At 39.6% G+C, this 17,765-nt stretch overlaps 1 protein-coding gene across 2 annotated transcripts in view; it reads right to left on the bottom strand.

Annotated features, from left to right (window-relative positions):
• RIMKLB (ribosomal modification protein rimK like family member B) overlaps positions 1-17,765 on the bottom strand; it is a 45,627-nt gene that overhangs the window by 9,264 nt on the left and 18,598 nt on the right. For both annotated transcript variants that reach the window (XM_082667058.1, XM_082667059.1), the window contains exon 2: positions 15,528-15,763. In XM_082667058.1, coding sequence (XP_082523184.1) covers positions 15,528-15,702 — 175 coding nt within the window. In that variant the 5' untranslated portion in view covers positions 15,703-15,763. The remainder of the gene's footprint in view (positions 1-15,527; positions 15,764-17,765) is intronic.

Genomic DNA, 17,765 nt, shown 5'->3' with positions numbered 1-17,765 from the left:
CTGTGGCTCGAAGGCTCTAGAGCGCAGGCTCAGCAGTTGTGGCACACGGGCTTAGTTGCTCCGCGGCATGTGGGATCTTCCCAGACCAGGGCTTGAACCCGTGTCTCCTGCATTGGCAGGCAGATTCTTAACCACTGGGCCACCAGGGAAGCCCCAAAAAGAGAATTTTTAAAAGAGCAGTTTTCTGAGTTTTATCCAATACCATTCTATTTTTAAAGAGGTCCCAAATAATAAAGGAACAAGGTACTTGTTGCTCCTTACAACCTACTTTCATTAAAAAATTACATATACTTATTTAAATAACATTCAAATACAAAAACATAACACATTTACCTCCCATCCAACATCCTACACAGTGTTAACAGTATGTATCAACTAACAGTTAATAGTTAACTAATAGTATGTTAATAGTATTTTCCCCACCATTATCTAATTATAGAAAAATATATATAATTTTTAGACAAATGAGATACTTTGTTTACATCATTTTATGTCACTTTCTCTCATCACTTAAAATTATACCAGACATCTAAGTCAGTGCACATATAACTGTATTGGGCTCAACAGAATTATATTTAAAGATACACCACATGATCAATCCCTTACTCATGGACATTCATTCATTGAATAAACATTAAGTAATTACTATGTGTCAGATTCTTTTCTAAAAGTTGGGAATAGATTGGTAACTAAGGCAGATAAGGTCCTTGACTAGTCACTGTACTCTATATACATTTACATACCCAGGACTTTTATAGTGAGTGAGTGAGTGAGTGTGTGTGTGTGTGTGTGTGTATGTACACCGTATTCTTTATACATTCATCTGTCAATGGACACTTAGTTTGCTTCCACGTTGTAATTATTATAAATAAAGCTGCTATGAACATGGGGGTGCAGATAAATCCTCAAGATAGTGATTTCATTTCCTTGAGGTAACATGCTGGATCCACAATTCTGAGCCAAAAGAGATTTTATCTATTCTGATTAAGGGAACTGAGGTTATGTGCTTGATATTACCTGTTGATACTTCACACCATCCCCATCTTTTACTCCCTCCCTGTATGGCATGGACTAGAAGCACTTCCTACTCTCCCTTGCCAGCAGGATTCTATTTTGAGAATCCACCAACAAGAGACAATTACACAAAATTTTAAAGGTCAAAGAGAAGTAGAAGTCATTATTCTCCAGGGGCAGCTGGTAGCGCTGTGGTCATCAGCAGATGTGAGGTTTTTTGCCAAAGGCTTCAGGCATTGTCCTTGCAGTCGTTCACTGACCATGCTGCTACAGGCATCTTGAGATCAGCAGCAGCGGATTCCTGCAATCCTACATTTTCTCATTTCCTGGGCTTTTGTGCTGACTTGCCTCAACAGGAAAATCTAAACAGCATTTTACTTGAAATCAGAAAAAAGCCTAGTGACCAAATTGGGAGTTAAAAGGGGACATGGAGAATGGGAAAGGTGAAAAGGGAACCCAGTTTACGGCAAAAGATGCTGCCTCTGGGTGTAGATATGAAAGATTCTGGTGATAAAATCAAAGTAGAACTATTCTGTAACAGTTGAAGTACGGATGGGAACTATACAGATGTGTATATAAAATACACATGTGTATTACAGGTGTGTAAAATAATTCATATCTGGTAGTGTGGAGTGTGTGTGTGCTTACAGAAGGAATCAGCCCAAGACTTAATACCTAAAGAAATGGGGATGTATAGGCTGAAAAAAGAAAAAGAAAAAATGGCAATTCCTAGGACTGGATTTGATGAATCTCAGTTAAGGGACACGAGAAAGAAGCAAAAACCTGAGGAAAAATGAGTCAAAAAACCAGGAAAATCTAGTTTTAAGTAGTAATATGAAAAATAAGAAAAGTCAGTGTTACCTGGAGAGAATAATCAAATTCGTTAAATGAAACAGAGGTAAAACAAAGATTGAGTTTGGGAAAACTTGAGTGATCAGGAAAAGAGACACTGTCAACTGTCAAGAGAAAATTCATCCATTATGACACTATCTTCTCATTTCCCTAAAACGGAGATACTTTTTGCGCCTTTTAAGAAAGGGGATAGAGAAGGCAATGTGTTCCACTCTCGGTCTGCTGCCAACGGAAATTGGGAATATGGGAGTACTTTATCCAAAGCACAGTCAGATCTGCATAGTACACTATATGGGCATTACTGAGGATGGAAAGAAATTCAATGCCTCCAGTAACAGAAACAGACACTTTATTATCCTAGACAAGCAGAAGGTGATCCGAGACTGCCCAGAAAGAAGGGCAGGTACAGATGAATGTGAGCAAAAAAAAGAAAAAGGCAAAGTATTACTGATCTCTTGAGCACTCTTAGTAAATACCACTCATCTTTGATGCAGAGCTTATAAAACTGAAATATAGGGAGGATGACTCTTTTCCTTAGATCCCTGTTATTCATTATACACATGCACAATTCCACTCTACTCATTGTGAAAACAGCTATTCCAATTGAATGTGCTACCAGTCAGCTTTGCTTTCAATTCCACTTCTTCAAGCATATACTGTCTTTTTTGCTCATCATCTTAAACAGCAACTTATGAAACTATTCATCTAGTTTTGTTTCATACTGGGATAGAGATTTCAATATAAATATTTTGGGTAAGTTTTGAATTAAGTGTATGATTAAACATTAAAAGCCGGGCTTCCCTGGTGGCGCAGTGGTTGAGAATCTGCCTGCTAATGCAGGGGACACGGGTTCGAGCCCTGGTCTGGGAGGATCCCACATGCCGCGGAGCAACTAGGCCCGTGAGCCACAACTACTGAGCCTGCGCGTCTGGAGCCTGTGCTCCGCAACAAGAGAGGCCGCGATAGTCAGGGGCCCGCGCAACGCGACAAAGAGTGGCCCCCACTTGCCACAACTAGAGAAAGCCCTCGCACAGAAAACGAAGACCCAACACAGCAAAAATAAATTAATTAATTAATAAACTCCAACCCCCAACATCTTAAAAAAAAAATTAAAAGCCAATAAATAATGAGTTAACCTTAGAATAGCAATGAGGTTGGGAACAATTTTTATTCCTACATTTTTTAGATAAAAATGTATTATGTATTAAAAGGCTGCTACTGTTGTCAAGGCAGAGTGAGAAAGTGCTGAGGGCTGATTATTCTCCCAAGTTGAAAGATTCCTTTGGGATATTAATAATCTCCTTGTCAGTAATTAAGCGGGAAATCTCTCATGTAGCCTGCTCTACACCTGTGCTTTTTGAAACTAGTTTGGCTACACGACAAGTACTAGGTGTTTTCATCCTCGGAAATAAGGATAGGCTTATCTGCTGACTGGCATTTCTTTTTCTTCCATCCTTTACTATTCCAGAGGATTTACCAGGACCTCTGGAATCACTTTAAAGCTAACAAATTTTAAGAATTTAAACTGGAAGTTTCCAGTGAAGGAGCTATTTGTACACAATTAAAAAGCGACACAGTCTCTGTGCCAAAAATCAAGGACGCACCCAAAGATTAAGACAGATGAGTTACTAGAACACGGGAGACAGCCTGAAAGAGCTTTCATTTAGCTAAATTTCAAAGGAAAAAAAACTACTAACAATGCCCAAAAAAAGCTCATTATTCTATAATGATAATGGAGAAGGGGGGCTCATTTGCTATCACTTGAGGAACTATTACATAAATCTGTATTCTAAAAACTGGTAGGGACTTCCCTGGTGGCGCAATGGTTAAGAATCCGCCTGCCAATGCAGGGGACGCGGGTTCGAACCCTGGTCGGGAAACTAAGATCCACGGGCCACAGGGCAACTAAGCCTGCGTGCTACAACTACTGAGCTCATGTGCCACAACTACTGAAGCCTGCGCGCCTAGAGCCCCTGCTCTGCAACAAGAAAAGCTACCACAATAAGAAGCCCACGCTCTCCACAACTAGAGAAAGCCCACACGCAGCAACTAAGACCCAATGCAGCCAAAAATAAATCAATTTATTAAAAAATAAAGAAATAAAAACTGGTAAATAATGAGGAAAAACTACATTTATGCCCCCATTTCAGGAGGAGCTATTTATCACCTGTAGGAAAAGGTCTTCTTTAGAGAAGAATGTCAACTAATATAGAAGGAATAGCAAAATTAGAAAAATCACCATTTTGCAAATCCCAATGAAATATCAAAATATCATTATAAGGAGGGCTTCCCTGGTGGCGCAGTGGATAAGAGTCCACCTGCCGACGCAGGGGACACGGGTTCGTGCCCCGGTCCGGGAAGATCCCACATGCCGCGGAGCGGCTGGGCCCATGAGCCATGGCTGCTGAGCCTGCGCGTCCGGAGCCTGTGCTCTGCAACGGGAGAGGCCACAACAGTGAGAGGCCCGCGTACCGCAAAAAAAAATAATAATAATAATCATTATAAGGAAAGGTGGATGGGATATCTGTATAGTGCCAAAATATCAAAGAATTGCTAGGTAAAAGATAAAAATAGATTTTTCTAACAGACCATGCAGACACTACCTGTCCCAGTGATCAAACTTATCCTGGACAGTGGCACAGACTATCATTTTGGGCCTCCTGGAAGAACGCACTGTGAAGCATCCATGGTCAACTAAGAGGTAACTGTGTGCACAAAACACATGAACTCTATCTAATGATGCCAACTCACAGGAAGCTTCAGGAGGCAGACATCACAAGAAAACTATCACACAAATCCAGGATATGAGACATTGTTCTGATCACTTCAAAAAGTTGATGTCACTTTAGAACTAAAGATGGGAAGAATGTCTAGAGTTAGAAAGACTGAGTAGACATTATATCCAAATACAATGCATGAACCTTATAGAGCCTGATTTGAAAATAACTGAAACAGGTATTTTGGAATCAACTGCGACAATCTGATTCTAGAGTATATATGAGATGATATTAAAGAGTTTACTTTTCTTAGGCGTGCTAATTGTGTTGGCTCATAGGGAACAACATCCTTATTTTTTGGCCTCAGATACTGAAATATTTAGGGGTGAACATTAAGATAGCTACTTGTATTCAAAAGATAATGACTCTCTCAAAAAGCTGTGTGTAATGTACATAATGTTTATACATACTAGGAGAAAGATATTAAAGAACTATAACAGGGGGTTACTATTGAACACTCAATCTAGGTAGCAAGAATATACCTGTTCATAATTCTAGTCTTTCAGCTTTTCTCTTCATTTAAAATTCTTAATGAAAACCCGATTTGGAGGGGAGAATCCAAGACGTATCAAATTCTTAAGTATTCTCTACAGAGAACTGATGCTGGTCATTCCAGTTTCAAAATCTCTGGGTTTTGCTGCTCAGCTTTTCATTTTTTTTTTTTAAATGATTTCTCATCCTTTCTCTCACCAAAAGCCCATTTACTATTCTGCCAGTGACCCATCTCCCTTGCCATTTATGTTTCAAGTGCTACAACTGCAGTAAAAACTTTATATTAGTTCATCTTGGAAGGCGGAAGAGGGAAGACTAACTGAAAGCTAAAGTAACTTGCTAAAGGCAGTCAAAACCAAATCTAGGACAAGAAATCTAACCTGTTCTTTCTCAGGCTGTGAGTTCTACTTAGAAAAAGCAAGGAGTCAGGGTAAGAGATTTATAACTTCTGAGTTCCCTACTTCCAGCTAAATTCACATAACAAACTTTAGTTGTTTAGGTCAATAATCCAGAATGCTAATCCATTACTTAACTGGCAAAGCTATTAAATTCACCACCACATGTAAAATAAAAGGGGCTATATTAACAAAAAAGACGAGATAATTCTGAACGTTTTAAAATACTCAACTCACTATAAATCTATTTATCAATTAATCTACATTAGGACATTAAAAAAAGATTGCAGCAAGAGGGCTTAAGCCACACGGACCTGGTGCCTACTATAAATGCAAAACTGTCGTCACATGAGAATTGTCCTCCTAAGCTTTTTTTTTAAAAAATCACTGGCTTGGGGCTTCCCTGGTGGCGCGGTGGTTGAGAGTCCGCCTGCCGATGCAGGGGACACGGGTTCGTGCCCCGGTCCGGGAAGATCCCACAAGTCGTGGAGCGGCTGGGCCCGTGAGCCATGGCCGCTGAGCCTGCAAGTCCTGAGCCTGTGCTCCGCAATGGGAGAGGCCACAACAATGAGAGGCCCGCGTACAGCAAAAAAAAAAAAAAAAAAATCACTGGCTTGGGACTTCCCTGGCGGTCCAGTGGTAAAGAATCCGCCTGCCAATGCACGGGACGCGGGTTCGATCCATGGTCGGGAAACTAAGGTCCTACATGCCGCGCAGCAACTAAGCCTGCGCACCCCAACTATTGAGCTCTCGCATCTCAACAAGAAAGCCCAAGTGCCGCAAACTACAGAGCCCATGCGCTCCGGAGCCCACATGTCACAACTAGAGAGAAGCCCGCGCGCTGCAAAGAAGAGCCTGCGCGCCATAAGGCAAGATCCCGCATGCCTCAATGAAGATCCCATGTGCCGCAACTAAGACCCGACGCAGGCAGGGGGGATAAATAAATGAATATTTAAAAAGTTATCACCTTAAAAAAATCACTGGCTAGTTTCCCCCACCAGGTCCCAAAAATGTAGGATGAAAAGTAATTACCCAAATTTTGAGGAGAATAGGACAAGTGGTAATGGAAATTTACAGTACCAAGGGTCAGATAATTCTCAAAAGAGTTATATACAACACTAAAAAGTCTTTATTAAGGCTGGGTTAGAACTCATACATCTAAGTTATCAAATATCAAAAACAAGAATAAAAGAATCCATTCTTTTGAGAATATACATGCCTTTTCTATCTGCTTACCTGCTTCCTACGAAGATATATTTTATGTTTCCTATCAAACTACCCCTGTTTAACATCCTCAGCAATCCTTTTCCTGTCCAATTTGTTTCCAAGCCTTATCTCACTATTAATCCCAGGTAGCAAGAAAATTTTTCTCTTCAATGGTATGCTCTTTGGGGAACGATAAGGAACCAATAAAATTCCTTTCCCAGGTCCATCAGTGGTACTGGAAGAAACAAAAGGAAGTCTACTGTAACAGTGTGCCTCATTATCACTGAACAATGCCACTTTGCAGCTGACCATCATGTGTTTGAAAAAAAGAGAGAAAAGGAGAAAGAGATGAGGAAAGTCAGATTACGACTCTCTGTTTTAAAAACATCTTTTATTGAAGGTAATGACTGGCCAGCTTCTGCTCTAAGTACCTTTAAAAAATACAGAATCTGGGGGTCAAGACAACTGACCCTACCCCAAAAAGCAGGTAGGACATATCAAATGTAGAGAAAATGTGATGCCACTAGCTAAATAATTCTAATTAATTTTATAAATGCTGGCATTCAAGCTCTGCATGTTTGAGTACATTCTCTTTACCTTTTCTGTAGATAGAAAAAAATGGCTCAGAAGAAAATACTTCATGAAAGTGATAAAAAGATAAAATACCCTTAAAGGACTCATCCACTTATCCACTCATTCTTTTATTCATTCAAAAACATTGAGCATCTATTTTAAGATACTCTGAGCCTTGGGATAAAGTCCTAGCCCCACTTAAACAGTTTTGAGGAGGATGATGGGGGAAAATGCATGTTAAGTATTTGATAAAGATTGGCACATAGTAAGTGGTTAATAATTGTTAGTGGCTATCAATTACTCTTAGTTTACAATGGTGGGTTGGGGTAGGCTGACGGCACATGTGGTAGCTGTTGATTCTTCATCTTTTTTTTCTCAACTCCCAAGCAAACTTGATTTATTTGATAACTGATGCATAAGGTCTCAGTATTAGAAGCAAGAAGACATATTTCTATTTTGCTAACATGAAAACTTTATGAATTTTTTTCTATTATCCAAATATGAAATGTTATTATCTAACCAAAATTACATTTTCTTCCCCCATAAGATAGCAATCTATACTGAAATAGTTTAAAAGAAAACTGTATAGAAGAAAACTGGGGAAATGTATCATTTAGGTCGCTATTAATGAATCCAGCCATAAAAAGTTACAGCAGTCTCCCAGCAACAGACTAATGTAAAAAAGGGGAGAGTGTAAGCAAAGTATCTTTGTGATGTCCTTTAAATGTCAAGTCCCTGTCCACTTTGGTTTTCTCCTTTGTTTTGTTTTTGCGGTTCGCGGGCCTCTCACCGTTGTGGCCTCTCCCGTTGTGGAGCACAGGCTCCGGACACACAGGCTCAGCGACCATGGCTCACGGGCCCAGCCGCTCCACGCCATGTGGGATCTTCCTGGACCGGGGCACGAACCCATGTCCCCTGCATCAGCAGGCAGACTCTAAGCCACTGCGCCACCGGGGAAGCCCCCTGTCCACTTTGAAAAAGAGTAATAAACTTTTTAACAGTGGCTCCAGGTTAAAGACATTTATATCAGTCTGTTCTAACCTCCTTTTGGCAATCGAGAGCAGGTGACCTAACTACATGATATCTAGAAATTTCTCTACTTGTCAAGGAGAGAATTTACCAGCAGACTTAATTTAGCAGTATCAAGACAACCAGTCTGACCAACTGCAAAAGAGTTTAGTTTAAAAACTAAATCAGCCAGGATAGCTAGATCTAACTAGTTCTAAAGCAGAAGCTGTTTTCATTATATCACAAGAATTCCCTCCAAAGCCCTAGCAGCATGACAGCTGGAAGACTCCTTTCAACAAGAATATACTCTAATGGTTAGGTTAGACCTATAATCCTAAATACTGGAAAGCCCCTGAATTTTGTTACTTGCCTTGAAGGAAGAATTTAGAGATTTGAGCTCCTCATCATTCCTTTGCTTTAAGTTCCCCAATGCCTTCAGAAGGCCATTCAGTATCAGGTTTCCAAATCCCTCATACTCTTTAAAAAAAGTTGCCTGTGGCAGTACCTAACAGATTCCAAGGCTTTATCTTCAAAAAGACCATGATTCCAAGTGAATAAAAGTAATTACTTAATTACCAGTTTCACCACTGTGTACCATGGGTTAGGAGATTCCCACTCTGAAATAAAAAAGGTAGTATTAATTGATTTCTGCCCTATCTATGCCAAGTAACCATGTCTCTGAGCATCTATTTTTGGCAATATGCTCTCTGGAATTAATTTCTGTCACGGGGAAGGTTATTTGATTTGTAAGCAATTAAAATATCTCTAGTTAACTTGAGCAAGAAACAACCTATAATCTCATCAAAGTGCCATACCAAAAATGATTAAATTCCAAACTTTCTCCTTCCATCCTTGAGTCAAAAATTTCATCAGTTCAAACGTTCTCTCCATTTATTTTAATTTTATTAAGAAAACTCCTAAACAGAAAATAAAAATACTATAATGAATCCAATGTACCATCACCTACTTTCAACCTTGTTGAGAGTCACAGTAGTCTAGCGCATCCCTGTCCTCTTGAACCCTTTCTTTTCCCTAAAGGTAACCACACTTGGAAAATTATGATTTATCCTTCTATTAACTATTCTTTAAACCAGCAAAAGTTACAGTCACATACCCATCCTCCCCTTAGAAAATAGTATACGCCCTTTTTCCTAACAATAATTTCACTTAACAATGTTGTATTTTATGAAGTAGGTTTTCAGCATGTATCTCAAAATAAGGACTCTTGGGCACATACATTTTCTTAACTGGGACACAAGAAGCACTAATCAAAAAATAAGAAAAAATAAACCATACTTAATTAAATTTAAAAACTTTCACTGACCAGAAGATGCTATTAACAGAGTAAAAAAGGCAAGCCACAGAGTGAGAGAAGATATTCACAGTACATGTATCCGGTAAGAGACTTTTCCCCAGAATATAATACAAGACTACAAAACAAAAAGAGACACACACCAATTAAAAATGAGTACAGGGGCTTCCCTGGTGGTGCAGTGGTTGAGAGTCCACCTGCCGATGCAGGGGACACGGGTTCGTGCCCCGGTCTGAGAAGATTCCACATGCCACGGAACGGCTGGGCCTGTGAGCCATGGCCGCTGAGCCTGCGTGTCCAGAGCCTGTGCTCCGTGACGGGAGAGGCCACAACAGTGAGAGGCCCGCGTACCGCAAAAAAAAAAAAAAAAAAAAAGAGTACAGAGAGGATTCCGGGAAGATGGAGGAGTAGGGAGCATCAGGACTCTGTCTCGCCACCTAAACAACAAATGCATTGTCAATCTGTTGAAGGATAATGAAGGAAAATACTGGCATGGTAAGTGCAGTTAATTTTCATCGATTTCAGCTCTAGAAAAGTAGCAACTACCCATCCCCCATTCTTTAGCAATACTGCACTTGGTTCTGGAGCAGCTGACATGCCTTGCAGGAGCCAGGGTGGTCTATTAGGACGCTGCCCTCCAAATATCCGGCATCTCTGCTCTGATGGCTGGATGCAGCTTCTGATCAGAGGTGCAGACAAAGAGGCCAGTAGCCATTTTTGTTGTACCACTCCTCCCACTTTTACAAGCCCCTCCCCTTCCAGCTGAAGTCACTTCCAGGGGACTTATTTATTTCTTCAAATATCCTCTTTGCCCCTTTGTCCCTTGTAATTTTTCCCCTCAGAAGCCATACACTAAACACTAGGACATTCAACTGCAAATATGGGGAAAATTAAAAAGTGACTGCAAGTGCCTAGGCAAAGGTTCAGAAAAGACCTTAGAAGACATTAAGATTGCACCTTAGGCTGATCTGAGGTACAGAGACAGCCTATGACAATCAAAACAACAAAAACAGTAAACAAAAACCAGCAAACCCTGGGGAAGGGGGAGACTGATTTCCAGAGTTTCCACATTAGATTCAAATGTACAGAATTCAACAAAAACTCACAAGGCATAGAGAAAAACCAAGAAAGTAGGGCCACTAAAAGGAATGAAATAAATCAACAGATACCATTCCTGAAGTCCTAATTAATGGCAGAGAGATTAGACAAAGACATTAAAAGAAACTACCTTAAACATGCTCAAAGAACTAAAGAAAGATGTGAAGAAAGTCAAAGAAACAATGTGTGAACAAAATGTTAATACCAGTAGACAGAAAACATAAAAAAGAAACCAATAAGTAATTCTGGAGCTGAAAGGTACAATAACAGAAATGAGAATTCACTTAGAGAGATTCAAAGCAGATATGAGCAGACAGAAGAATCAGTGAACTTACACATTGTGGGAGTCCCAGGAAGGTTGGGGCGGGGGGGGGGGGGTGTTGTGCAGAGATAATATTTGATGAAATAGTGACTGAACACCTCCCAAATTTGATGAAAGACATGAATATAAACATGTAAGAAGCTCAACAGTCTCCACCTTATGAACTCAAACAGACACATGTTGATACACTATACTTAAACTTTCAAAACCCAGGACAAAGAGAGAATTTTGAAAAAAGCAAGACAGAAGCAAATCATCACATTCTATGGATCCTCAATAAAATTATCAGCAGATTTCTCATCAGAAACTTTGGAGGCCAGAAGACAGGGGTCTAATACGTTCACAGTGCTAAAAGAAAAACTGCCAACCGAAACTCCTACATCCAGCAAAACTCTAATTCAAAAAAGAGGTAGAAACTACCACTGGCATTTTTCACAGAACTAGAACAAAAAATTTCACAATTTGTATGGAAACACAAAAGACCCCAAATAGCCAAAGCAACCTTGAGAAAGAAAAATGGACCTGGAGGAATCAGGCTTCCTGACGTCAGACTATACTACAAAGCTACAGTAATCAAGACAGTATGGTACTGGCACAAAACCAGAAATATAGATCAATGGAACAGGATAGAAAGCCCAGAGATAAACCCACGCACATATGGTCGCCTTATCTTTGATAAAGGAGGCAAGAATATATAGTGGAGAAAAGACAGCCTCTTCAATAAGTGGTGCTGGGAAAACTGGACAGCTACATGTAAAAGTATGAAATTAGAACACTCCCTAACACCATACACAAAAATAAACTCAAAATAGATTAAAGACCTAAATGTAAGGCCAGACACTATCAAACACTTAGAGGAAAACATAGGCAGAACACTCTATGACATACATCACAGCAAGATCCTTTTTGACCCACCTCCTAGAGAAATGGAAATAAAAACAAAAATAAACAAATGGGACCTAATGAAACTTCAAAGCTTTTGCACAGCAAAGGAAACCATAAACAAGACGAAAAGACAACCCTCAGAATGGGAGAAAATATTTGCAAATGAAGCAACTGACAAAGGATTAATCTCCAAAATTTACAAGCAGCTCATGCAGCTCAATATCAGAAAAACAAACAACCCAATCCAAAAGTGAGCAGAAGACCTAAATAGACATTTCTCCAAAGAAGATATACAGATTGCCAACAAACACATGAAAGAATGTTCAACATCATTAATCATTACAGAAATGCAAATTAAAACTACAATGAGATATCATCTCACAGCGGTCAAAATGGCCATCATCAAAAAACCTACAAACAATAAATGCTGGAGAGGGTGTGGAGAAAAGGGATCCCTCTTGCACTGCTGGTGAGAATGTGAATTGGTACAGCCACTATGGAGAACAGTATGGAGGTTCCTTAAAAAACTAAAAATAGAACTACCATACGACCCAGCAATCCCACTACTGGCCATATACCCTGAGAAAACCATAATTCAAAAAGAGACATGGGGCTTCCCTGGTGGTGCAGTGGTTGAGAGTCCGCCTGCTGATGCAGGGGACACGGGTTCATGCCCCAGTCTGGGAAAGTCCCACATGCCGCGGAGCAGCTAGGCCCGTGAGCCATGGCCACTAGGCTTGCGTGCCCGGAGCCTGTGTTCTGTAACGGGAGAGGCCACAACAGTGAGAGGCCTGCGTACCCAAAAAAAAAAAAAAGAGACATGTACCAAAATGTTCATTGCAGCTCTATTTACAATAGCCAGGACATGGAAGCAACCTAAGTGTCCATCAACAGATGAATGGATAAAGAAGATGTGGCACATATATACAATGGAATATTACTCAGCCATAAAAAGAAACGAAATTGAGTTATTTGTAGTGAGGTGGAGGGACCTAGAGTCTGTCATACAGAGTGAAGTAAGTCAGAAAGAGAAAAACAAATAACGTATGCTAACACATATATATGGAATCTAAGAAAAAACAAAGGTCATGAAGAACCTAGGGGCAAGACGGGAATAAAGACACAGACCTACTAGAGAATGGACTTGAGGATATGGGGAGGGGGAAGGGTAAGCTGTGACAAAGTGAGAGAGTGGCATGGACATATATACACTACCAAACGTAAAATAGATAGCTAGTGGGAAGCAGCCGCATAGCACAGGGAGAGCATAGAACAGGGAGATCAACTCGGTGCTTTGTGACCACCTAGAGGGGTGGGATAGGAGGGTGGGAGGGAGGGAGACGCAAGAGGGAAGAGATATGGGAACATACGTATGTGTATAACTGATCCACTTTGTTATAAAGCAGAAACCAACACACCATTGTAAAGCAATTATACTCCAATAAAGAGGTCAAAAAAAAAAAAAAAGAGGGAGAATTTAAGACATTCACAGAAAAGCAGAAGTTGAGGGAGTTCGTGAACCTGTAAGGTGAAATGAAAGGACATCTACCAGTAACTCAAATTCGTATGGAAAAATAAATATCTCAATAAAGGTAAATAAATGGGCAATTAGAAAAGCTAACATTACTGTAACAATAGTTTGTAACTGTACTTCAGAATTTAGAGATCAATATAATTCAAGAAAAAATAAACAATCATTAGTATAAAAGCTAGTATTGCTATAACTTTCGTTTGTAACTCCAACTCTTGTTTTCTATATAACTTAAGAGACTGGTGCATTTAAAAGGATTATCATTTTATATTTTTGGCCACAAAATGAATAAAGGTGTAATTTTGTGACATCAACAAATGAAAGGGGTGGAGACAGAGTGGTAAAGGAGCAGAGTGTTTGCATGTTACTGAAGTTTGGCTGGTATAAATTCAAATTAGAGTAGTATAACCTAAGGATGTTAAATGTAATCCCCATGGTAAACGCAAAAAGCAAATGAAATATACACAAAAGGAAATAAAAGGAATGTAAAGATTTCTACAAAAATGTCAACCAAACACAAAAGAAGACACTAATACAGGAGACATCAATAAAATCGGCAAAACTTTATCTAGATGGACTAAGAAAACGAGGGAAGACTCAAGTTACTAAACTCAGAAATCAAAGGGGGAACATTACTACCGATTCTACAGAAATAAAAAATATTATAGGAGAATGCAGCAGTCCCCTTATCCACAGTTATCACAGTTAACTGTGGTCCAGAAATATTAAGGTGTACTGAAATATATGGGCAAAGACAAAGAAACAGCAATGAGCACAAATGACATTGAGCTTTCATAGTGAACATACTGACCCAAGGCAAACAATACAGACTAATAAGAGACAAGGTTGGACAAATGGTCTATCTGCAGCATTTACAGCAGAGTTAACAATATGTGAGAAGAGGAATTTTATTCTAATTTATCCACTTAATTCTTCAAGAGTCTGTTTCCTCACCTGTAAAATGATAATATTACCTTCCTTACAAGATGGTATGAGATTTAAGTAATTCAAAATATGCGAAATGTGAAAAAAAAACCTAGAAACTCCTGGATTTATGGGACATGCATCAATGAAAAGTCTTTAAAATAAGATTAGATTTAATGTTATAGGGAAGTAGAGAGTTTCTGAAGGTTTTATCATGTTAAGATGATAAAAGTAGTGTTTAATGAATGAGAAAGGGCTAGAAAGGAAAGACTTTTGAAAAAGACTTAGAGGGCTGCTGCAGCATTAAAATTTGGGGCCCTAAGATCCTGACCCAGGACAGTAAGAAGTAGAAGTCAGAATAGCTGTGGCTTGGGGGGAAAAAAGCAACAGAATTTTGTGGCATAAATGACTCTTAAGGATGCATTAGGTCAAAAGAGACAGAGACAGAAAAGCTGAAATAAGCCCATGAGTGAAATTACCTTAAAAGCAGATCTGTACTCTGCATTATTAATTCTCACAATAACCACCTCTCCCTAATAGAAAGGACCAATTTAACTGTAACAAATCCTTTTACAGAGCTTAAAGATTCCTGCAAGTCAGTCCTAAAGAATTTCTACACGTTTCCAAAATATCTTCCCCTAGTAATCTGAAAACAATATGAACTACTGAAAATATTAAAAATACTTATCACCAATTAAGTCAAATCATTTGGACACTTTTATCCAGAAAGAAAAGCTGTATTTAACACCACACATATAAAGCATCTTATAAAGAAAAAAGAAAATGAGAATTACACATGGATTTTGATCAATTTACTAAAAGGACCCTGATGGGGTACAAATTCCCCCATAGAGGCACCTTGTAAACAAGGCATTTTAAAAATAGAAAACAATGATGGAAGAAAACTAGTAGGTTATCTTTAATTTCCCTCCCAACTATTTCCTAAATAATACAATACGGGATTTAACAAATACCGGTGTTGCCATTTCTTCCATAAAATATACTAGATTTTTAGACTAGATGATACTTAGTAATAATAAGGCTATTAACAAATCCTTTGCCCTAATTATTCCTAAAATACGCAGAGTCACCAAATTCTAAGTAAAAATGCAAAGAAGTTACTTAACTGTAGACTTACCCAGGTTTCCTTGCTCGACTGTTAGCACCACCTCATCCATCACCACAGCCCTAAAGTCCAGTTCCTCCTCACAACATTTGGCCTTTAATGCTCGTAAGATCTCTTTTTGGGGATAGTCTTCCCTGATTCGACGATCTGTCAAAAACCACAACTTGGCGGCCACAGAGCTACACATCTTGCTCTGCCTGTTCTTCCTTTTCTGGGATTACTTCCTCCTGAATACAGGCTCCTTCTAGCTGGAAGAGAAGATATACATACAAAGTAAATCGAGAAACTACTCAATTTTTTGCTTTCACACAAATCACACCATGATTATATACCAGCTATGAAAAACAGGAACTATACCCTGTCTTCTCCGTCACTACAAACTCGAACAAATTATGTATATTCATGTATCTATAGCTATTGTTCAATTATCTTCCTTTATTTCATATATGTATAGTTTCTTATAAACATTTATAGGTATGCTTAAAAATCAGATGGTAGCACATATTACTAGATGAGCATCAACAATGATGTCATTCACATAGCAACTTTAGTCAAAATAAGTAATTTGAGAATGTGGGGGGAAAAATTTGAATAACTGCCAAAGTTATTTAAATAAATGCCAAAGTTCATTCACTAAAATTTGTTTTTCAGTCAGGAGACAGCATGCTCTTACTCACTGTTTTTATTCTATTTTTAAACAGAATTTTTCTTAAACAAACATAGCTTGTTTACTAGAATGTCACCAAGAGTTCTGCTTCTCAGGGTTTATATCATGAGCAAGACAACTGAAAGTCATTTTCATGAGAAGAAGAAAAAAGTTACAAGTTTTACTAACAAGCATAATAGGTGATTTCTAATATTATCCCAGATGACATGGCAAACCTAACACAGAAGGACAGGACAAGGGCAAGGAATAGAGGAAGCAACGGCCATATAGATGGACGGCTTCCAGCATCACAGCAGCCGGAACTGGTCCCTTATGCACCGTTCACGTGCTTTCCACAGTCTCAGCCAGAAGGGCCTGCTCCACAGATGCACACAGTAAGAGCAGAACATCATGGGACAGAGACACTACCACACACACACACACGCACACACACACCACCCCCTCCCTCAAGACCTTGACCTGTCCTGCCTACCACACTCACCCACCTGCCTGGGGACCCACAGTCTCAAAGGCATCAGGGGACTGGAGCTCAATTCACACATGAGGAACATGGGATGTGGCCTTCCAGGCGAATGGAAAGGGTCTCACTCAGAAGGAAAAGCTCCACAAGTCACACCAGAGCATCTAATGTAGAGATGTCCAGTTTCCCTTGAGAGGGGAACTATAAAAATGCCCTTAAAATGTTTACAATTGGGTAGGTTTTGAAGCAACCTGTCATTGACCTCCAATACTCCGAAGCCACGTCTGTGCCTCCCCTGACACTTAGTTCTTGACCACTGTCTGTCCTATGACTGACTTCATTGCATGAAATTGCACTGCATTACTAGGGCAGTTGTGGACCCAGTAGAAATCAGGATGGGATGTTATAGCCACTGGCAACTGGGAAGCAGTTATGGCATGTCAGCTTTCAGGAAAATGCCCAGGCCACAACCGTAACACAACATGGTGTTTTCAGTGATTCTATAACCAGACAATAAAAACACTCTAGGACTGCAATCTCACAGTCATGCAGCAACTCCTAAGAGATGATGCCAATGGGCATATCCATCTTGTCTGGCTTCATGGCCACAGCCCTGATATCCTCATGTAAAGTTTGGGTGTTTCTACACTGGTGTGCAACCAACAACTAACAACAGACTCATATCAGGCTCCCCATCGCCTTTCATTTTCTTTTTAATGAAAGGGCTCGAAATCCTCATGAACCTAGGGTTCTAAGAAAGAAAATGATTCCCCTCTCTGTCTGGAAGACATGAAGCAAAGGTAGAGAGCATCATTGGCCGCAACTGGACCACATTCTTTCAGGGGGGATGCCCACAGCCCCCAATCTGGAACTGGAGGAATGCTCTCGCCTTACAGAAGAAGTGGTACCATGGGAGCTGTCACCTTGTCCTGAACTGAGGTATCTTCAGTTTGATCACGTAGAATACATTTTCTTTATCACTTTCAAAAGATTTTTGCATTATGCCCTGGTTTTCCTGTAAAAATTTGTAGAGGTATGCGACACTGTATTCCAACTCAGTCTTCCTGTACAAGTAAATGACATCACCAGTTTCTAAAAGACAAAGTGTGCTTAACATCCCTCA

The sequence above is a fragment of the Grampus griseus genome, assembly GCF_964374135.1.
Source record: "Grampus griseus genome assembly, chromosome: 11".
NCBI classification, from domain to species: domain Eukaryota; kingdom Metazoa; phylum Chordata; class Mammalia; order Artiodactyla; family Delphinidae; genus Grampus; species Grampus griseus.
This window is presented reverse-complemented; position numbering and strand designations above follow the sequence as displayed.